At 36.6% G+C, this 23,679-nt stretch overlaps 2 protein-coding genes across 4 annotated transcripts in view; one reads left to right on the top strand and one right to left on the bottom strand.

The window, feature by feature from the left end:
* The first annotated feature begins 363 nt into the window (after window positions 1–363).
* ccnk (cyclin K) lies at window positions 364–13,071 on the top strand. 2 transcript variants are annotated; one of them, XM_082148480.1, is made up of 11 exons: window positions 364–491; window positions 2,322–2,597; window positions 2,716–2,797; window positions 4,454–4,585; window positions 4,676–4,781; window positions 4,886–4,943; window positions 7,326–7,495; window positions 8,558–8,760; window positions 9,596–9,629; window positions 9,736–9,804; window positions 11,355–13,071. In XM_082148480.1, the coding sequence occupies exons 2-11, from the start codon at window positions 2,395–2,397 to the stop codon at window positions 11,930–11,932; spliced, it is 1,635 nt and encodes a 544-aa protein (XP_082004606.1). In that variant the 5' UTR covers window positions 364–491; window positions 2,322–2,394; the 3' UTR covers window positions 11,933–13,071. The 2 variants fall into 2 exon arrangements, with proteins under 2 accessions (XP_082004606.1, XP_082004605.1); XM_082148479.1 differs by having other exon boundaries at window positions 4,454–4,781.
* An 8,719-nt stretch (window positions 13,072–21,790) lies between these two features.
* Window positions 21,791–23,679, bottom strand: part of ccdc85cb (coiled-coil domain containing 85C, b) — a 50,107-nt gene continuing 48,218 nt past the window's right edge. For both annotated transcript variants that reach the window (XM_082148507.1, XM_082148508.1), the window contains one exon: window positions 21,791–21,930. In XM_082148507.1, coding sequence (XP_082004633.1) covers window positions 21,841–21,930 — 90 coding nt within the window. In that variant the 3' untranslated portion in view covers window positions 21,791–21,840. The remainder of the gene's footprint in view (window positions 21,931–23,679) is intronic.

Here is a 23,679-nt window from a genome sequence, read left to right as displayed (position 1 = left end):
ATGTGAGCACCTATTCTGCTCCTCAGGTGAGTTCCCCAGCTGGTGAACCCTGGTGCAGTTTCTTTTCTGGTTGTAGGCAAACTTTCCCAGTGTTATCCAATAGTCTCACTGAACAGGGTTAGATGGAATGTCAGTGATAGACCATCCAAAGCCCTGTCTCTTCTTCCTATATTATTAACTATAATAATGATAATGCTATTATCTATTATATTTTTACAGTTTTTGAATTCCAGGAGCAGCGTAATGAGCTATTGGATGATTTAATTTGTTTTGTTGTTTCTGTAGCAGATTTACGCATTCTCCTCCAGGCCTGCAGAAGGCGCTAATGCTGCTCCTGGTGGGTTAATGACGCACACTTGTGCCGCTGAGAAGTGTCAGAAGAAGACCGAAGTAAATGGCCGCTTCCATGTCGTGAATGTGAGACTGACAAAGATTAATTTTACCTAACTGCCAACCTCATCGACATCACAATCGTGTCATATATTACAACGGTAAGATGAATGAATTTTGTATGCTATATGTGATTTATAAAATGAAGGATGAGTAATTGATCTGATCTTGCTCACGCTTTTAGAAGCGCTGAACTCCCACTGTCTATTATGTCAAAATGAATTGAGGGATAAGAGATTAAACAGCTATTTTCACATAAACATCACATTTACATGTATAATTTGCGTACGTTAGTAACTTAATATCATACGTGATCAGCGATATCTAAAATATTTGGTATTAATGGATTTCAGTGTGTGATGTCAACACGAAACAAAAGTGTTTTAAACTTTAAATGTTACTCAGACACTAAGCTGATCTTATTTATTGTGAATTCCCTTTAAATAACCATGGTACAGCAATGGTATCTAATTATGGTATCTAATGGTTAATTCAATGATATTGGTGGTATTTTATAAACCCTGTCAACTGGAGTATTTCCACGTCATTCACCCCCAAATTGAAATAAATAGAAATGTATGGTGTGCTTGGAGTAAATGACGCATATTTTAATATAATTTAGAATTTTAAATATACAAGAAACAGATTTTCTATTCTTACGATTTTAAAGAGCAAAATTAATGTGTCATTGTCATTGGAGTGTAATTATGCTTTAATACATTGTTGCTGTACTACATTATTACTGTATTAAATTATTACTGACAATACCGACTGCTGCATTTGTTTACTTTAATAAAGTAAAAAAAAAAAATGCAAAAAAAAAATACAATAATAATATCCTAATCTAATGAATCTTTAAGAATCTAATCAGAAACCAAATTGAATAATGGAAATTGCAACGTCCAGAAGCTTTCCTGTAATGAAAATTTGGCTGTGAAATATGCTTAATTGCCATGAAAATAATTACCAGAGATGTGACCTGGACATGTTTTCCTGAGATTTTAACCTGTTACTTTCTCTTTATATACCATGTTATGGTATTAGCATGGTTTGTACCTTGGTCTTTTTCATGATATTATCTGAAGCATCTTGTTGTACTACTACGTCCAGTGAAAACATGTTCCAAAAAATAATGGTAATACATGCTGCTTTTGTGATTGATATTGAAATCCAAAAACTTTATTTCCAGTGAAAAGTCAAGTCAGATCATCAGATGCATTTAATATAGCACTTCAATACAATGCAGGTTGTTTCAAAGCAGCTTCACAGTAGCACACAAGATAATAACAGTGTTAAAGTCGCCATGAAATCAAATTTTACAATTCGTATTTTTATATGTAATATTGTACTGTTTATTACAAATGATTTATCTGTGCACTTCATTCATTAAAAAAAATTCATGTGCCCTTATATTCTTTAATCAAATATGTTATCCTTCCCTCCCCCTCGAAACAACTTATTTTCTCTTCCTGTCATGTGCTATGGCACGAGGGCATGGCAACTCCCCTCAAACGAGAGAGCGAGAGATGGAGAGGAGCAGCGCTAAAGTAAAACCCGGCCCTCTATTCAATATTCCGTTTCACTTAGAAATACGTCACAACACTGGAGAAAAGTCGTTTGTAATTTCCGGTTCATGGTGACTTTAATGCTGAAAAATTCATCAATCATGAAACAACTTTCAGCTGTCAAGCAGATCTACTTGAGACAATAGTGTCATGATTCAGTTTAATGTTGATTCAGTTCAATTACAATGTTGCAAAGTTATGAAACAACTTTAAAAACAGCTTTTCCGAAAATTCCGCTCCGTTCAAGTTTTTGTGTTCTCATTTGATAGTGTCAGTACAGTCAAATTGATCATATTTTCTCAATATATATATTTGTCTTTTCAGCATGTTTAAGGTTAAATAACTAACTAAATGATATATGTTAAGTCTTTTGCAGTACAGATTATTGCTGTTCAACGGCGGACTGTCCAATTTGGCATCAGCCTTCAATTCCTTCCAAATGAAGGACGGCAAGGAGAACTCTAACGCCACTTTTGGAAGTTTTGCCACAAATCTGGACCACACAAAGCCATGCTGGTACTGGGACAAGAAGGACCTGGCCCACACCCCGTCCCAGTCGGATGGCCTGGACCCAGCCACAGAAGCCCGGTACAGACGAGAGGGGGCCCGCTTCATATTCGACGTCGGGACACGTCTGGGACTGTATCCTCTTAATGCTGCCATTTCTACCTTTTTAATGCAGTTTAGTGCAAGTAAATCTGTGTAGGACTGAGTTTTAAATACTGAGAGGAATTTGATATTATCCTTAACCCTTTTTAAGACATTATGACACTCTGGCGACTGGAATAACATACTTTCATCGTTTTTACATGTTTCATTCTTTCAAGCAGTTCCCTAGATATGTGAGTACAACATGCTTTGAAAATCTGGTCATTGCTATTTTATGTATATTTTAGTTTTTTTTTGTTTTTTATTAAAAAAAGTATATATATATATATATATTATGTTTGGCAGGTGCTACAGGAATCTATGAATATTTGTTCTGATTTTGTAGTGATAAAGCAAAAAGGCACTTGAGATTGTGTTACATTACAGTGATTTTATCATTTTAATTAAAAATGGTTGTATATACGGCACACCCATTCAGATTCCTTTGCAATGCAATGTAGGCTATAGACTACATTTATTTTTATATACTGACCACTGTTTAATACCACAGTAGTAGTAGTAAATCTCAAGTACGGTTGAGGGAAGATGGGTCTTTGCTTAAAGCCAAATTATTGTATTTCTCAATAATTAAATTCTCATATTCCCTCAATTGCAAAAACACAGAGAGCTATGGAGACCCTGAAGGGACATGGTGAAGGGAAAAAATATGAGATGGAGGAAAAATTATTTTGTAAAAATGATTATGTTTTGCGTTCCCCCAAGAAACGTTGTGTTCCCTCGCAAAAACTTCTGCGTTCGGCCGAGAAACTTTGTGTTTGCTCACAAAGAGCTCAAAAGGTTTTGCGAGCGAACGCAAAGTTTCTCGAGGGAATGAAAAACATTTGCGCGAAAATGCAAAAGCATCAACCTTATCCCTTGAGGGGCTCCATAGAGAGCTAACCTGCAAACTATCGCCTTTCCGTGAAATTCTCTGTTCTGACATTGAAAGGCAATTCATGTGATTTGTGCAAATTTTACATGAATTCAATTGCTTATCTTATACTATATGTATGTGGGTAAATATAGCTGTATATTGATATTTTTCAATTGATATGAATTTATTTTCAGTGGATTTTTACTTAGGTTTTTGAATTAAACACATTTAATCTACAAGACCATACAATTACCATTTGGTCCAATTTATGGTTATTTAGAGTTATTTGGAGTTTTAATTTTGATGGCCTTTAATGTCCCCCTGCAGTCAATTATTTTATCTGTTAAAACTTTGATAATCAAAATGACATCGAGAAAAAAAAATTCTTCTTAAAATAGCTTTAATGTAACTCTTCACCCTCACCTTATTTAGTATACGCGGTTCTATGAATATGCAAATGACCGCCTCCACTCACTCACACCAGCTCAGAGATCCACTCAGTCAACTTTACTGTAGTAAACGCTACACGATGGGAAGTGGAAATACTGGTATAATTCAGCCATATATGTTTGAACCAGAAACTGATTGCGAAGAAGTGGAAGAGTGAATTATAAAGGCTCGTAAGTCGATGTATCAGAATGGTAATGCGTTTTATGTATCGCTCTCTACAATGTCGGATACATAATAGTAATTAATATGATTAGCCTTTTGCTTGACTACGTTATCAAACAGCTAATAATGTATTTCTAATGTTACTCAAACCATGTTCCCATTCGCCATCTCAAGCCCCTTTCACACAAAGATTCCAGAAAATACATTAATAATAATGTGTCCCGGGATTGATTGATTTTTGGGAGCTAAAAGCATCTCGGTTGAAAGATAGGGACTGAGTGAACAGTGAATGTTAAAGGTTAGCAGTAGCCTGTAGCACACTCTAAAGTGAATCACGTTTGTTCATTTACGTTTCCCTCTATAGGTGACCGGGGCTTGTTGTCTCTTCTTGGCTGGTAAAGTAGAAGAAACCCCCAAGAAATGTAAAGACATCATCAAAACCGCTCGCAGTCTGCTCACCGATGTGCAGTTCGCACAGTTTGGAGATGATCCGAAGGTTTGCAACCCATTCAACACACAAACTCTCAGTCTTGTCATGGCAGCACTGCATTTAACATCACTTGTTTTTCGTGGGATGTTTCCACAGGAAGAGGTCATGGTCTTGGAAAGAATTTTACTCCAGACTATCAAGTTTGATTTACAAGTTGAACACCCCTACCAGTTTCTGCTGCGCTACGCTAAACAGCTCAAAGGTATTTGTTTAAAATGTCATTTTGAATTTAAGAAGTCAATTCAAGTTGTTGTTTTTATATAGTGCTGCTTTGTGACGTCGTTCATTGGATGGTGTAATTTTTAGGTGACAAGAACAAAGTTCAGAAGCTTGTGCAGATGGCGTGGACATTTGTCAATGACAGGTTGGATTGACTTTATTTATTACCAACAATGAAACGGTATTTTCATTATTTGTATCATTAATTATATTTTTTGTTATCGGTTATCATTCAGTTATTGCCATATATCCATATCAGGGTTATTATAGTTAACTAAGATTAACCATAAATATATTATTTTAACCTGAAATGAAATAAAAGTTTAAACTTATTTTATTTCAGCTAGTTGCCAAATCAACATTGAAAATTAATGAATTGAAATAAAAAAATATTTTCATTAAAGGGCACCTATAATGACCCTTTTCACAAGTCTCTGATGTCCCCAGAGTATGTATGTGAAGTTTTAGCTCAAAATACCCAACAGATATTTTTTTACAGCATGTTTAAATTGTCATTTTTTGGGGCTCAGAAAAAAACGCGCTGTTTTAGTGTATATCCCTTTAAATGCAAATTAACTGCTGCTGCCGGCCCAGGGGGCGGAGCCTCACAAGCTCGCGCTTCAGTCAGGACAATCTCATCTGATAATATCAAAACAGAAACTCTCAGTAGCGTGTTCATTTTGACTCGGAGTCGGACAATAATGCCCACAGCGCCAGAGAATATATACTGTATGGAGATTAAACGGGTATAGTTTAGCTTAATTATGGTTATAACTTATTTGTCATCTGCTTTTATCCACTATTAATACAAGCCTGTTGTAGCAGACCTCGTCCGAATGATGACCAAAATATACTGATGAGTTCAATGAAGTTTATTGTACATGACACAAAAGATGAAGCGTTAGTTTTACTCCAGAGAATCACTGTAAGAACAGCTAAATAAACACAGTATAAGATGTGAGCATTAAAGTCTTATCCATAAACTCTCTCTCTCTCCCTTTCATTATCATGGAACATACACAGCGAAATACACAAAACACTCGTTACAACTACCAGCAAACAAATATATACACACCTTTTCAGTCTGTGCTTAATAAACTGGTACACTGTAAATCCGTAAAACTATTTGATGAGCTGTCATAAAGTGCGCGTTCTCACTTTCATTTCTGCCGTGATCAGTAACATTAGGCCTATCGCTCCGGAGACTGTAAGCTGGATCACAAACAGTTGGTACAGATCCATCCTCGAGTAAGAACGAGAGTAAATGAAGACTGCTATGTTCATTCTGACATCCAACAACAAAACACCTCAATCGCTTAGGAGACATTCTTGTCTACAGCTGCTCAAGCGTCGAACAATGGCGGACTGTGTCCAGCTCACTCAGGGCGGGTCTATGCTCAAACTGCAGTGTCAATCAACAGTCGTGGGAGGGGCCTGTGCAAAGTGACGTCACATTGCCCTGAATCTGAGAACAGTTCATTCTGAGACAGTGCTTATGATTTATTGAGATTGTAAAAAAACCACTGGGTGGATTTGTATCATTCTAGGGTGGTTTTGCTCACACACTGCCAACACACATTTATGTTCAAACACCATGTAAAAGTGAATTTTGCATAATAGGTGCCCTTTAAAATTAAATAAAAACATTTTAAAAAAATATAACAATCTTGTTACTAAAACAACAACAACATTACTAAAATTTTAACTAAAATTAAAATGAAAACAGAAAATACAAAAATTTATCTAATTGAAAATATAAAATAAACTATAATAATATCTCACTGATACTAAAATAATAATACTCTTTCTCTCTGTAAAAACTGCACCTGTCCAAAGAGCATTAAGAGATATTGTTTTTTTTTATTGTTTTTTTTGCCATTTATGTTCTTGCTCAATGCAAGAAAAAGGAGACAACAATATGCTTAAATCTTTTTCAAAGTTTTTCCTTTTAGTTTTCCGCATCCCATTCACACGGATCAGCGCAAACGACTAAAAACGCTGTATTCTGCTGCCAGGCCATTAGATGGCGATGAAACACTATAGACTGAACATGTAATACGCATGTGCATGACGTCATTGTCTTCAGAGATTCGAAATTTTGATGTTTACACGGAGGCCGTTTTCAAAAACTTGCACTTTGAAACCCGTTTTCAAAACGCTGTTGTCGTGTAAATTAACGGCCAAAACGCATAAAGTTTTATGTTTTTAGTTGAAAATGGTGTCGTGTAAACAGCCCCTTAGACTTCTAATGGTAAATTTCCATAAGTTAGAAGCTGTTAAGGGATGCACAATTTGTGACATTGCAGCTTTTCTAGTTTGCATGTCTTCTGATCACAGTTGCTTCGTTTACAACAGTGAGGGAACTATTATCAATGACATTGAAACCTTGTTATTTTCGGACATTGTTTATTTTGCACCAAAAAGCAACAAAAGAATGTGAAAGGCTTCATTTTACAAGCAAAATATTTAATGTCATCGTCTTTGACTCTTGCGCAGTAATAACATGTTTGTGTGTCGCATGTTCCAGTCTCTGCACAATGCTGTCCCTTCAGTGGGAGCCTGAGATCATAGCAGTGGCCGTCATGTACCTTGCCGGCCGGCTGTGTAAGTTTGACATTCAGGAGTGGACGTCCAAGCAGTCGTCCCGCCGCTGGTGGGAGCAGTTTGTACAAGATGTGCCAGTGGAGTTACTGGAGGGTGAGAGACTGGGTTTGACAAACTCTCTCTATGTCCCTCTGTCATAATAATCAATTACACTACCAGTCAAAAGTTTTGGATCAGTAAGATTTTTAATGTTTTTAAAAGAAGTCTCTTATGCTCACCAAGGCTGCATTTATTTGATTGAAAATACACAAAAGTAATATTGTGAAATATTATTACCATTTTAAACAGCTGTTTTCTATGTGAATATATAGTAAAGTGTACTTTCCTGTGATGCAAAGCTGAATTTTCAGCATCATTACATCATTACTTCAGTGTCACATGATCCTTCAGAAATCATTCTAATATGCGGATTTGATGCTCAAGAAACATTTCTCATTATTATCAATGTTGAAAACAGTTATTTACATTTTTATTTCAGGATTCTTTGATGAACAAAGAGTTAAAAGAATAGCATTTCTCTGAAATAGAAAGCTTTTGTAACATTAAACACTGTTCAAAAGTTTGGGGTCCGTAAGAATTTTTATTTATTTTTTGGGGGGGAAAAAAATCAATACTTTTATGCATCAAGGATGAATTAAATTGATCAAAGGTTACAGTAAAGACATTTTATAATGTTACAAAAGATTCTATTTCAAATAAATGATGTTCTTTTGAACGTTCTATTCATCAAAGAATCCTAAAAAAAAATTACACAACTGTTTTCAACATGATAAAAATGAATGTTTTTTGAGCATCAAATCATCATACTGTATTAGAATGATTTCTGAAGGATCGTGTGACACTGAAGACTGGAGTAATGATGCTGAAAATTCAGCTTTGATCACAATAATAAATTACATTTGAAAATATATTAAAATAGAAAACAGTTATTTTAAATTGACATATTTAACATTTATTTTTTTAAATTTTTTTATCAAATGAATGCAGCCTTGGTGAGCAGAAGAGACTTCTTTTAAAAACATAAAAAATCTTACAGATCCAAAACTTTTGACTGGTAGTGTAGGAACATTAACCCTAGCAGTTAGTTTGTCATCATGATGTACTGCTCACTTACAGTTTTTCATCATCTCAATACTCTTTTCTTGTGTTTTACAGACATCTGCCACCAGATTCTGGATTTGTACTCACAGGGTAAGCAGCCGATCCCCCAGCAGCCTCAGATGCAGGATAAAGAGAAACCCCCGCCTCCTCCTGCGGCCCAGCCCGGCCAGTCAGGTGTGCCGAACCCTCCCGCTCAACCCCTCTCCAAGAAAAACTCCCCCCAGGCCAGCCCGCCCGCCAAGATTAAACGCCAACATGTAAGTTAAGCATTTACAGTCAGCTGATATATTTTGGAAAACACAAATTTGTGTCCCAAATTCTTTCCAGTCACTTCCCTGGGACACTAAGGTGCTTTCTTCACTGTCGGGAAAATTCGTTTTGCGTACCTACCCCGAAGTGACAAAATAAAATAAAATTCTGTATCAAAATTTATAAGAAAAGACCAGTACTTTGTTTAGGCTTGGTTTGTAGGGAATTACAAACCTGCGCACATATATTCAAACGCACATAACTATAGAACCAGTTCTTAATGCGCATGTGAACGCCATCAGCGTTTATCACAGGTTTGCGTTTAAAGTCTGTGTAGAGAGAATGGTGTCGTCTTAGCGGCCCCTAATTTAATAACAAATAATCGTTGCGACGGAAGCGAATCAATCAAAACTAACTTTAGCTGTAAAATAACTTTATTAAAGAACCGCTATAAAGCCAAAACAATCTCTGTTACCTTAAATTATACGTTTATCTCTGTAAAGCTGTTTTGAAACAATCTACATTGTTAAAAGCGCTATATAAATGATGACTTGACTTTCTCCTTCAGGATTATGGGTATTGTAGTTCTTTACCAGGAATTCGGCTAAAACTGATTTCATTTTTAAAAGTGGGAATCTTATTAAATTGTGGCTTTTACAGAAACTGTATAGCACTGCAATTAACAATTTTGAAACTCAGGCCAGATCTGTGTAAAAAAAATAAAATAATTTTGGCTGAAAATGAAATGTGCTTTGTTATTTGTTACTTTTGATATGAAACAAAGTCTCAGCAATGTAATGCAATGTAAACGTTTATATACAACTTGTTTTTTTTCTTTTGTAGGTCTCTCCTAAAGATGAACCTAAAGCCCCAGCAGGTAAATCACTCTGCATGCAGAGGACATTTTATAGTGTCATGATAATGAATGTCTATTGTGAGATGGTGAATTACCATTATTAAGTGTTAATTTGTCTTTGTTTCAGAGCAAGTTGGGTCTAAGATACCCCGCCTGGAGAGTCCGATGCCCCCTCTTCCTGTGTCCCAACCCCCAGGTGAGGCTTTCTGGAGTTTGAAATAGGCAGCAGAATAAATCTTTGGATACATGTTCATTGCTCATCATAAACCAAAATATGAAGTAATCTGATTTCGTTTACATAACATTATTAGAAATTTTTAATTATCTTGATGTTACATGATATATTACTCTGCATCCTAGTACTTCAGACAAACTGCTTTTAGTAATGCATTTACAAACACACACACATACACGCACTACTGTTCAAAAGTTTGTGGTCTGTAATTATTGTTATTATTTTGACAGAAATAAATGTCTAGTTTAGTAATGAAACTCTAGAGGGCGCAAGATGATCAATCCTTTACATGCAATCTGCAAGCAATCACATCATTACCACATGGCTTAAGATGATTGGCCTCTGCTGATCCTGTAGCCAATGAGATTGCTTGCTCAACATTTAAATAGTCTGGTTCAGTGTTCACTGTCACCAGAGTTCCTCTAAAAATCCTCCAGCTCCACCTGCCTAGATCTGCTACAGGATTTATGTCCGTCTCTGTTTGGGTTGCTTTAACTTGTGTTTGGGAATGCAACATGCACCAACCATCTTCCCAAACTGGTAATTAGAAGCACTTATTTTTCCGTCAAAATAAGAATTCAGTGGTTTAACATAAAAAAATGAAAATTTTAGTAGTATTTTAAGATTTCCAAACAAATAAACAGTACAATCACAGGACAGGACCAAACACACCTACACACACCTACACACACACCTACACACACACCTACACACACACCTACACACCCACACACCCACACACCCACACCCACACCCCCACACCCCCACACCCACACCCACACACACCCACACACACCCACACACCCACACACACACACACACACACACACACACACACACACACACACACACACACACACAAAGTTACATTCAAGTTTGCAGTTAACCACAACACAAAACACAGGCAAGGGAGGTCAAAACTTATTTTAGCCCAATGTCACATTATGGGCAAGGTGAGATTGTACAAATGGACCAGATCAATTATAAAATCTGTATAAAAAAAAACAAGTAAATAGTAATAAAAGATACTACATATGCAACTTTACCAAGAAAACAATTAGATTTAAATAACATCATTGTCGCTGAATTTGACTAATAGTTAAGACCCCAAGAAATTTCAAATCCACCTATATTTGCATAGATATTCAAAATTAGGAAATAATAATAATATGTTTTTTTCCTACCTTAAAAACAGAGCCTTTGTCTGAGGAAAGTAGCAATAATAATAAAGAGCAATCAGATAGCCAAGTGTCATCATTGTCACAAATCTTTGCAAAATAATTGACGAAAAGACTTTCAGATAAAAAAAGAAATTAAGACCATTAATATTAGTATTGTATATTTAAGGTTGCAAATCAAGTCAAACAATATTAATTATTATAAATATTGTTGAATATAAATATTGTTTTGTATTACATTTTATTATTAGATTTTAGATTTTTCATCGACTCTACTGATTTGATAGTGTATCAATGATGTTAAAAACTTGTCTGCAATCTGCCCACACACAGATCGCAAGGCTCCCTCTGCCATCCCAGCGCCTCCCGCTGAAGCAGAACCAGCAACACCCGCTGAAATGGACCCAGCACAAGGGCCGGCTCCTCCCCTGCCCCACGGGGCCCCGCCCCCTCTACCCCACCGCCCTCCCCCCCCTCCGCCCTCCAGCTACATCATGGGAATGTCCACGTCCAGCTCGTACATGTCCGGGGAGGGGTTTCAGAGTCTGCAGTCCATGATGAAGACCGAAGGGCCCTCTTACGCGCCCATGCCTCCTTCATACGGGCTCCCTTACCACCCGCACGTCTATCCACACCAAAACCCCCCGCCTCCGGGCCCTCCCCCAACCACCTACCCTCCTCCCAATCTGCCCCCGCCCACCCCATCTTACCCTCCTCCAGGCTACAACCCCAGCTACCCCCCTCCACCCCCACGCATGCCACCAGGGCACAGTGTGCCCCCTCCGGGCATGGGCCTCCCCCCCGCTGGGTACCCTCCTCCGCCCGTCCCGCCCGGCCAACCTCAGGTGCCACTGCCCCCCCACGCCATGCCGCCCGTGGCAGGAATGAACAGAGGGGCGTGGATGAGATGAGAGGTGATGAAATCAGTTCTTCACACCCATGATACATGTGCCTGTATACAGTATATACCGTCTGTACCAGGTTTATGTGTATCCTGATGCAGGTTTCACAGGAAGATACAGACATTTCAGCTGCCAAGTTGAACACTGGTGGAACTTGAGTGTCAGGAAGGATGTGAACTACAACAGACTTCCGCTTGGGTTCAGGGTTTCACCATTCGGTGATACTTCCTCTCCACTTCTTCGAATTAAAGGGATAGTTCACCTCAAAATCACGCTCATGTTGTTCTAAGTCTGTGTGAATTTCATCAAATCTTCATGGATATTTTTCCATACAGTGACAATTGGTTGTCTTTCTGCAAGAAGGACAAAAAAACCCACACTATAAAAGTGGACTTGTGGTCTATGACTTGGTCTTTTCTAAGTTTTCTGACGTCAGACAGATAGCACAGACAGAATTAAATTGATTTTAGAGCTGATTTCAGCTTTAAAGTTCCTCACACTAAGCATTTGTTTGGTTTCAGAAGACATGGAATATAGAATAATATGTAGTATGAATTATTATTTTTAATTCTCATAATTGTCATTCTGGTCAATATAAATGTTTTTTTGTATGAAAAGATCTGACGAGGTAAAGACTCATCAAAATCTCTCTGTGTTCATTGGAAACAAAAGTCATACAGGTTTGGAATGACATGAGTGTGAATAAATAATGCCAGAACTTTCAGTTTGGAGGAACTATCCCTTTAAATTCATTCACATCACCACTTACATTCCAAACACCTTTCTGAATTATGAATTCTTGGTTGTACATATGATTTATTCTGTAATATCTTTTTTTTTTCTCGATGTTATGTCTTCACATGCCTCTGGCTTTGCTTTTTAGTTGGTGTGTTGCAGAATTCATATTATTTTCTTAGCGACATGGGGAAAATATCCCAAAAATCATCCTTGGCAGTCCTTTTATTCAGATGCGTTTCTGGCGTCTTTGACTGAGTTAAGTGCATTGATTGATGGACATTGTTAATATCATAGTTTCCCGTATGTGCCTTAGTTTGGTTAATAGTTGATTGACAAAGGACTTGCTGTGCACAGCCACCTTGTGTTTGCTGTTTTTTTAGGCAGATAATAAAAGTCTTTTTTCCCCTTAAGCATTTATTGAATTGTCTTGTGTTAAAGAAATTATTGACTGCACCACTGTCATGCTATCAATTACCAGAGAAACTAATTTGGATTTGGAATAAACAAGTAGGCCTATATCCACAAGGTGTAAAAATGATACGGATTAACATGAGAATAGTGTGTGAAAGTGGCTTACAAACCTTGCCTGAGTTTCAAACGATACAAACAAGCTCCTGGCTGAATGAACCAGTCATGCATAGAATGACAGAAGAAAAAGCATCCCAAGATATACTGTATGTCAGTATATACTGAAACATCACAACATTAAAACCACTGACAGGTGAAGTAAATTACATTGATTATATTTTTACAATGGCACCTGTCAAGGGGTGGGATATATTAGCAAGTGAACAGTCAGAATTGCATGTGTTAGAAGTGTTTGTGTAATGCCTGGTACACATTGTATGATTTTTGGGCTGTCCCAGATGAAAGATGACAAATCGTGGCGATTTCTGTGGTCGTGGCTCCAAAACGGTGGTCTTGCGTCGTACAGTGAGAGAGGTTCAAAGACGGACGTTGTCACAGTCTTGCAACTAAAGATAGCCTGAGATCATTTTCAGGCAGGGTCATACATTTAGCATGATCATCTCACAGTGTGTTTGCTGATATGATGGACGTCTACTGACTAGCCAATGAAAATGCAACAGGAAATGGCGTATTGATCAATGCGACACGCCGCTTAAACTAACTTACCTCAAGCTCCATTTACAATTGGCATGCCAAGTTAGCCTCTTTTACCTAGCAATGACCGCATCCATATTCTCCTCTTTTGCTTTCTCTTTTTTTTCAGCACACATAAAAAACACAATTGCCAAACTGTGATTCATCTTGCTCTATTTGTTTACCACTAGCGCATGCTGATGATCTTTTATTCTTCTATATATAACTTCGTCGTAGCCTACGATTCAATAGGTGTCATCATCGTACAGTCTACATATGTCATACCCAAGTTTATTATATCCATGTCGCACAGTGTGATTTGTAATGATCTTATAGGATTGTCAAAATCGTACAGTCTGTAGCAGGCATTAGTGAAAAGATTTGACTTTTACAAGGGCCAAAAAAGTGATGGCTTGACAACTGGGTCAGAGCATCTCCAAAATGTTAAAGTCCCCCTGCGGTGAAAAAGCTTTTAATGTTGTTACAATGTGGTTTTTACACTGCTTTAAAACAAACCATGGCATGTACAAATTCATAAGTCAACACTATTGCTGAGTATTTTCTCTTTAAAACTGCAGTAAACCAAAAACACGGTTTGAAATCGTTGGTGTTTTTGACGTCACCAACTACTTTGTAACCAATCACGTCAACTTGTGATCGTCAACGAGTGGATCTCTGAGCTGGTGTGAGTGAGTGGAGGCAGGGCTCATTTGCATATTCATAGAACCTTGTATACTAAATGAGGCAAGGGTGTAGAGTTGCCTTAATTTAATTCTTAAATCCACTTTAGACATTCTACTAACTATAAGTAACTTTGTAACTATATGTCAACAAACTCTCATTAGAGTATTAGTTGACTGTATGCTTAATATTTGTTAACACTTTATGTTCATGCTCCTCCAACAGACTTTAAGTAACTTGGCAACTACAAGTCAACTTATTCTACTGACCCGAACCCGAACCCTAAAACCTAACCATAACCTACCAGTCTACTGACAGTCTACAATAGTCTACTAATACGCTAATGAGAGTTAGTTGACATGTAGTTGCAAAGTTACTTATAGTTGGTAGAATTTCTAAAGTGGACTATCAAAATAAAAGTGGAACCAAACAAACGTTTAAATATGTCATTTTGGTAGTCAAATTTGAGTTTTAAGGGATAAAATGATTGACTACAGGATGACTTTAAGTCTTGTAGGTTGTTCCCAGTGTGCAGTAGTTGGTACTTGCCAAAAGTGGTCCAAGGAAGGACAACAGGTGAACCCAGGTGCCCAAGGCTCATTGATGCACGTGGGGAGTGAAGACTAGCCTGTCTGGTCCAATCAGTCTGAGTGTCCAGTGTCCACGATGACCCCTGTCCACTGCCGAAAATGCCTAAAATGGGCATGCGGCCAAACCGTGGGTGCTGGAATTCATGTCGTCATGAATATAGCACTTTATACAATACAGATTGTTTCAAAGCAGCTTTACAGTGATAACAGGAAAATTATTCAATGATGCAAACAGAACTCAAATCTGCTGTACAGCAGCTGTAAATAGTGTCATTGTTCAGCTGAAGTCAGTTCAGTCATGATGTGGATGTTAGACACGTACCACCTACCTAAAGATTGTTGCAGACAAAGTACAGCTCTTCACAGCAATGGAGTTTCCTGATGGCAGTGGCCTCTTTCAGCAGGATAGTTCAGTGGTTCCCAACTCTGTTCCCGAAGTACATTTCAGACGTCTCGCCAATAAAACACCTGATTCAACTCATTAGCCCTTTAGTAAATACTCCAAGACCTCAGAAGGGCGTGTCAAGATAAGAGAGGCATCAAAAATGTGTAGGGTTGGGGCAACCAAAATTGTTCAGGATTGACTTGAGGAACAAGACAAAGAGGTGTTGCTTGGCCTCCATATCTCAATGCGACTGAACATCTGTGGGATGTACTGAACCAAATCCAATCCATACTCGCAACTTGCAGGACTTGAAGGATCTTTTGCTAATGTTTTGGTGCCAGATACCGCAGGACACGTTCAGAGGTCTTGTGGAGTCCATACATTAGAGACGTTTTGGCATCACGAGGGGTACCTACACGATATTAGGCAGGTGGTTGCCTAATTTTTTAATATTGTGGCTGATCAGTGTCTAAAGTGAACACTTTATAATAACTGATTATGACTAAGCAAATGTAATAGTTTATTAAACAGGTCAGTTAAAATACATTCATGTCAAAGTTCGATTCATATATTTCTATTTCTATTTGAATGCTAGTGAACTGCTGATCTTTTCATGACTAATAAAGTTATTTGTTTAGTCAGGCTAACTATTTGTTCAATTTAAAACTTGGATAGTTTATCAGAAACTATTCTCATGTCTTTTGTCTTGTTTAAATAAATGTGCTCAATGCCTCCTTGTGCATTTGCATTGTGATATTAACGTTAGTATGTGTACCTACATAAAAAAAAAATATGAAAGTCCCCCTATAGTCAATAATTTTATCCCTTAAAATTCATCTTTGATCACCAAAATGACATATTTAAATGTTTTTTCAATTGGAAAAAAATTCTTCATGCCTTAAAATAGCTTGAATGTAACTCTACACCCTTGCCTCATTTAATATACGAGGTTGTATGAATATGCAAATGAGCCCCGCCTCCAATCACTCACACCAGCTCAGAGATCCACTCTTTGACGATCACACGTTGATCTGATTGGTTACAAAGTAGTTTGTGACGTCAGAAACACCAGCGATTTAAAACCGCGTTTTTAAGACTGTCTTTGGTTCATTGCAGATTTAAGGAGATAATGCTCAGCAATGGTGTTCACTTATGAATTTATACATGGTTTGTATTAAAGCATATTAAAAACACCACTTAGATATATAATCAACATTAAAAGCTTGATTTTCACCACAGGGGGACTTTAAAAAACAATTACAAGCAAGCACGCCCTGAACTAAAATAATTATTTATAAAACTGAAACTCAAATGACAGTTTTGAACCAACGAATAAGCACTTTTAACAAAAATACAAGATTTAAACCTTCTGGAATGCAATGTCCCATATATATCTATTTTTGTTTTATTTAGCAAAAAATTTATAAAAATAAAAATAATAGGTGTTTACTAAGCATTTTGGAAAGCATTCACATAATTAAAAATTTGTGGTCATAATACAGTGATTACCAAAAGCTACTCTTGTTCAAATGTTGTTTTGGTTTGAATTTTGTGAGGTTGTCAATGAGATTAAATGAGTGTGAAAATAAGTAATTTAACCTTATTGCCATTAGGGGGCACAATTCTCAAACATTTATTTGATTATCTTGCATTGGCGTGTGAACTAGAACCAAGTTTCACATTGGACATCAAGTGGCAACCCACTGTACCAAAATATATACCAAAATACGCAGCCAATAATTCACCAAAGAAATGTGGTAAGCACAAACCATGTCACAAACCGCTGTTTAATGTAAGTGTTATTTATAAAAACTTAATTTAGCAAGTGACATAAATCTGCACCTCACTTTTGACATCAACAACTATGCACAAAATACATTTAGCTGCATTTAGCAGTATTTTTCCCCACTGTTTTTGGAAACCTTATCAGATCAGCCTTGTGACCCATTTTCAGTCACAACCCACCATTTGACAACCACTGAACTAAATATGCTACATAAAGTACGTTTAGTAGTTGATCTTCAATTTATTGGATTAGTTTCTAGACACTTGTTGCTACAAAGAGTATAAAGTCATTGTAACACTGGTTTTTCACATCGATGATTCCACATGGCCCAGATGTGGGCCGGATCTGGTCCGACATATGTTGCTGTCTGGACGGAACTGAAGTTGTTTTATATTTGATGATTTTTTTGTAAACATTGACACAGTTAAAACTGTTTATTACTGTAAAATTGCTTTGAAACAGTCTGTATTGTCTACATAAATAAACGTGACGAGTCAAAGCAATAGTTTATTTTATTGACAAAATCGACCTGGTTCACTTTGTACAACTTTTTTCTTTACATCTCCGCCATAAAATATCACCCCGACATCTCCTGCAGCCATGCTTGCACCTATTAATACTGAAGACAGGATAAACCTCAGAGGTTTTACACAATAAATCAACACAGGGTATAGGTGCATATAGGTTTCAAACAAAACCTCGTGCACAAAAGAGGCGGGACATGAGCCAAATAAAATCATCCCAAAAAAAAATATATATCATGGCTTTGTGTTCAGACCGTTTCCCAAGAGAATCTGAATAAGATCTGTTTGCAACTCCTTTCATTAACAACAGTAAGTTCTCATGTTTGTGACACAGGTGGGTCAAAACTCATGCCAGCCAATCAAATGCACTCTTCCCTAAAGAGAAAACACCTCTGATCAATTTGACTCTTTCTTAAGACATTTTTGGCTATGTTCAGAATAGCTTACCAACATATTTCTCTTGTAATTTTTGCTATATATTTAACAAAATGTAGTATACAACAAAGAAGACATTTCACAAAATTGTATCGTGAATTGTAGCGTGAAGATTGAACTGGAATTAGCTGCAATTTATTTGAATATGAAATATCCCAGACAGCAATATAGTGTCGGCCCAGATCCAGCCCACATCTGGTACACATTAAATCCACACGTACCAGATGTGGGCCGGATCTGGGCCGACACTATATTCCTGTCTGGGATATTTACTTGAATTTTCCATATGACAGTACTAATGTTTATGGTTGTATGTGTATTGTTTTACATACTGTTAGCTTTTTTAACATTTCATATTTTTAACATATATATATATATATATATATATATATATATATATATATTAGTATTCAGCATATATTGCACAATAACCAGTATGCTAGTATTGCATTCTGAACACAGGCTTAGTATTTCAATTATAAGCATGCCTGTTTTACAACTTGGTTAGCTCAGTAGTTTATATGACATTGAAAGAAAAAGAAAAAGCAGGAAAAAGAGACTAACATACATACATTAAACTGTTGCCGACATGCATTTATATTAGCTGAACATCACTTGCTATATCCAGACCTTAACCACTACTTAGGATTGATGCTTGTTCTCTGCCGAATAGCAGGCCCTGCAGACTTTTGAGGGTAAATGTGTGGAATTTAAACATAAAATGTTATATAGTGCTGAAAGTGCTACACTACACATTAATAACTGAAAACATTACCAAATTAGCCATGATACTGAATAATCCATCAAGCAAAGGGTGGGAAACATGAATAAGTTTGTGAATGGTGGGCGTTCTGATTGCATGAGGATAATTTTTCATCCAAAATAACTGTCAATAATACTGACCGGGACAGAGAATCTCCCAGCAACAACTGCCTAAATACCTTGAAGATGAAAATGCTTGATGAGTGCAGTTTTCTTTCCTGGGGTGAAGTATTAAATTCTGACTTTTTTAAGACATAGACCTCCTTCAGTTTAAACCGTTTACCCTTATGTGCCGTGCATTCATGTGGAGGTCAAAGCAGTGCGTGGCATGTGTGGTGTGCAGTGTTGGGGTAAGTTACTTTTAAAAAGTAGTGTTACAATATAGCATTACTTCCTTAAAAAGTAACTAATTGTAAATTAGTTACTTTTTAGGAAAATGAATTGAAAGTATTTGCGTTACTTTTTCTCACCTGGGTTGTGCTTGCTTGTTTGTTTTTTAATAACAAAAAAACAAACAAAGTTTCTATTTTTGGCAATGTTAAGGTCCCTTCATACCAGAAGTGAAATGAATAAGCCTCAGGCTGAAGAAAATGCAAATTCACTTCTGTACTTGGAGGGCGCAGCTCCAACAATCTGATTATGTAACTCACGTTACTTGTAATGTACACTGGTGGTGCGTTATGCCTTGACCTGCATCACATGAAAAGGCCTTCAGAAGTCTTACCTTTTAAGGTAACACTTTATAATAACTGCACGCTATTAATCATTAGTTAAGCATTAGTAAACAGTTAATTCATCATTTATAAAGCATTAATATACATTAATAAGCAGTTTATAAATACAGTTATAAATGCTGTATTCTTGATTTATAAGCATGTCTATAATGTGTTTAATAATTGTATTTTCTTAATTTATTAATGATCACTTTATCATTTTTAAATGAAGTATTGCATTATTTACAAACCGGTTATTTAGGAGTTTTCAGTGGCTAATAAGATCACTTAGAAAGTGTAAGTAAATGTAGTAGATTCAGGTAGTTATAAAGCATTTAGTAGTGGTCAGTTAACTATGTTTGTGAGCTAATCTAAAGTGAGGACTAGTTATGCTTTGTAAAGCATTTATAAAGGAGATTTAAAGACTCAGTTTTCTTCTAAACAGAAAAAGTAAACAAATACAACACAGCGATACAGAACATAAAAATATTACCAGCCTTTAAATCTTCTTTATAAACGCTTTACAAAGCATAACTAGTCCTCACTTTAGATGAGCTCACAAACATAGTGAACTGACCACTACTAAATGCTTTATAACTACCTGAATTAACCCTGAATTACAGTAGAAATACATGTTAATAAACCATTTATTAACACACTAAGTAACTATTACTATATGTCTGAATAATAATAATATGTATTTAAACAGTTTATTAATAATTTACTTACACTTTCTAAGTGATCTTATGAACCACTGACTCCTAAATAACCGGTTTGTAAATAATGAAATACTTCATTTAGAAATGATAAATTGATAATTAATTAAGTATGAAAACACAATTATTAAACACATTATAGATATGCTTATAAATTAAGAATACTGCATTTATAACTGTATTTATAAACTGCTTGTTAATGTCTATTAATGCTTTATAAATGATGAATTAACTGTTTACTAATGCTTAACTAATGATTAATAGCGTGCAGTTATTATAAAGTGTTACCGATTTTAAGGTTAATAAGGTTAAGGTTGAACCGGACAGCTTAGATCTTTAAACATTAGGTTAGGACAATGATTTCTGTCAATATATTAGTCTTGACTGTTTATGGATCAGTAAAAATGGACTGGAGTGTCATTCTCAACCAACTGTAATCATGTACTTAAACAGAAAGGCTGGAAAAAAGGACAAATACATTGTTTCAGACACATGATTTACATATGATTTACACTTGTAATTTCCCCAGACCTGAGAGACGTGATTGTCAAGAATGCACAGCATACTGTTTTAAAATTTGACATCTTAAACATATAAAACCAATGAATTTCAGTTGTGACCGACAACTTTTTTTTAAATACAGGAACAGGGAAAAATCATATTTAGTATGTATTGTGCTGCTATTGTGTCTCAGTTGCACTGTCTAAAAAGTGTTGCGCTGTTAAGAAACCCCTTTCGCAGTTGAGTTAAAAACAGCCACTAGAAAAAGTAAAAAGACAACATAATAATAAAGTGATTTAAAGCTTATGTACATATCTTACATTGTCTTTCAGAGTCACTTCTGCACCAGAACACAGTGGAGTGATTGAGTCTTATCTGGTGTCGCCCACTTTGCTCTGAAAGTTTGATGGACCCAACTTTGTCTAGAAGGACACAATAAGGAGTTTTCTGACATCACTGTTATGTAAAAGAATAAGAAAAGAAAAAAAACGGTAAAAAAAAACAGATGAGGCAAACTGACCGAACATGACTAGCTGCCAGTCATAAACACTTCATGGGCCTTGTCCCAAATTACACCATCCTTTGTGGAGTCTACATTTGACCGCATTGACTGTTGGGTAACTGCCAATGACTTTTGGCTCATAGAGGATGTGTAATTTGGGCCAAGGCCATAAAGTCAAACAAGATCCATCACGGAAATAAAGAAATGATAATTAATAGTCAAACACTGTTATTTAAATGTGGATTATTGCTTTGAATGTTCACTGATTCACTGAATACAAAACATGGCTACTATCTGAAAACTGGTGTGGAGTGATCCAATGTCAATGGCAAGTTCGACTCCAAATGACTTGACATGGAAGATGGTTGTGGACGGGAGTGTTCGTGTTGCCCGTTGTTCCTGTGAGCAGTTTTTCAGTTTGGCCCTGCTGGAGTTTCATGTTGGATGAACAGGAGGAGGAACGTTCCTTGTCTGCTAGAGCTGCTATAGAGGACCTTTGAACTGATTCCCAGAGAGCTGCTGTCGTACGGAAGGCTTTGATCCTGCTGCGTCGCCCAGCTTTCGCCACACCACCTGAACACAAAGAGGTCAGTCACAAAACAGCTGCTGTATGGCAGTCCACAACCTGCCTCTTAAAACACCTTATCAGTCTTCAGTCCTTTCTATGTAAATTAGGCTCATATATAATTTGTAGCCTATAATTAGGGATGCACTAACTACTGTTTTTACCGAAACTGGATATTGAATAACATTTTGTCTAAATAAACTAAATTTATGCATCACAATGGTACAGTGAAAGACGGATTTTCATTCTGAGATTTGTTTTAAAGTGAGTATTAGGTGACGGAAAAGATAATCTAAGGGGGCATTTTCACCTAAAACTGGATCATTTATGCGTTTTGGACGTTGGACGTAATGCGTTCATTTACACGACAACCGCGTTTTGTGGGCCTGAAAATGTAAACTTTTGAAAAGGGGTTTTAAAGTGCTCGTTTTTGTAAACAATACTGTTATCGTCTCCGTGTAAACTACAAAAATGCAAATTTGTGAAAACGGTGACGTCATGCGCATGCGTATTACGTGTTCAGTCTATAGGCGTGTAGTGTTTCTTTACAAAGTGACATCGCCAACTACTGGACGGGCATGAATAATACAGTGTTTTTAGTCATTTTTAGTCGTTGGATCCGTGTGAACGGGGATCGTTTTGACAATATGGTCGTCTATACGCAAAATGCAATAGAAAAACATTTCTGTTTTTAGTACATCGTTGTCGTGTAAACGTACCGTTTTGAGGATACGTACTAAAAACAGAAAGATAAAATTAAGGGAAAATGAGCAAGCACAATTAAATTAACATCCACCGTTTAAATAAAAAAAATAAAAAATAGTAATATTGGCCGATAACCCATGTGATACAGATGACTGCATTGTGCATCCTAATTATATATATATATATATATATATATATATATTGTGCCTTATTCACAAAAGTCACTGCTATTAATCTAGCATATTTAACACTATCACCACCCACAGAAAGAAAGCAAAAACAAGCCCAAACATCAATCCATCCAGAACTCTTATGAATAGTGTTGGCAATGGGGTTAAAGGCCAGGCGTCTCCAGGTGAGAAGCACAGAGGTGTTATTGTGAGCCAGATATCCGAACTGGGATTCCTTCATTCCCACATTCCACAGAGGGGCCCAACAAACAGATCAAACTATTGGCTCAAGCTATCAAGATCTCTGAGTATCAACCTGTCCCTTCCAAAAGCTGCACCCACTTGGTAACACTTCCTTGTGAAGGGAAGCTTTACAGAACATTCAGTAGAAATGAACTGGACATGTCTGTGGATTTTAAGTAAAACGTGCTTAAAAAGTACAAATTGAGTGATTTTAAGTAAAATTGATGGGCTGAATTGGTGTAATACATTTTTCTCTTCCATTTTTCTTTAAACATTTAAATTATACAATAATCATGCAGACTTAACAAAGAGTCAACTGAATGAATGAAGTCATTGAAGTATTTTGATTACTTATGTTTCAGAGCGCCTGAGAGAGCTAAAGGCTCATTCACACCAAGAACGATAACTATAAAGATAACTATTTTAGTGTCTAAAACAGCGGACGATATCATTCTATTTATTCTAACCCTCCTGCAGTTTTATCATCTGTCGCTTTAAATGCTCGAGCTCTTTAAAGCAGGATGGATTCTGATTGGCTGTCAATGTTTATTTTATCATTCATCAGCTGGAAAAACAAAATCGTTTCTCTGTGATGTTATCATTATAGTTGTGTGGACTCCGCTATTCTTTTATATTTTA

Source organism: Leuciscus leuciscus (genome assembly GCF_965113295.1).
Source record: "Leuciscus leuciscus genome assembly, chromosome: 19".
NCBI classification, from domain to species: Eukaryota; Metazoa; Chordata; class Actinopteri; order Cypriniformes; family Leuciscidae; genus Leuciscus; species Leuciscus leuciscus.
Note: the sequence above shows the minus strand (reverse complement) of the source record. Positions and strands in the feature narration are given on the sequence as shown.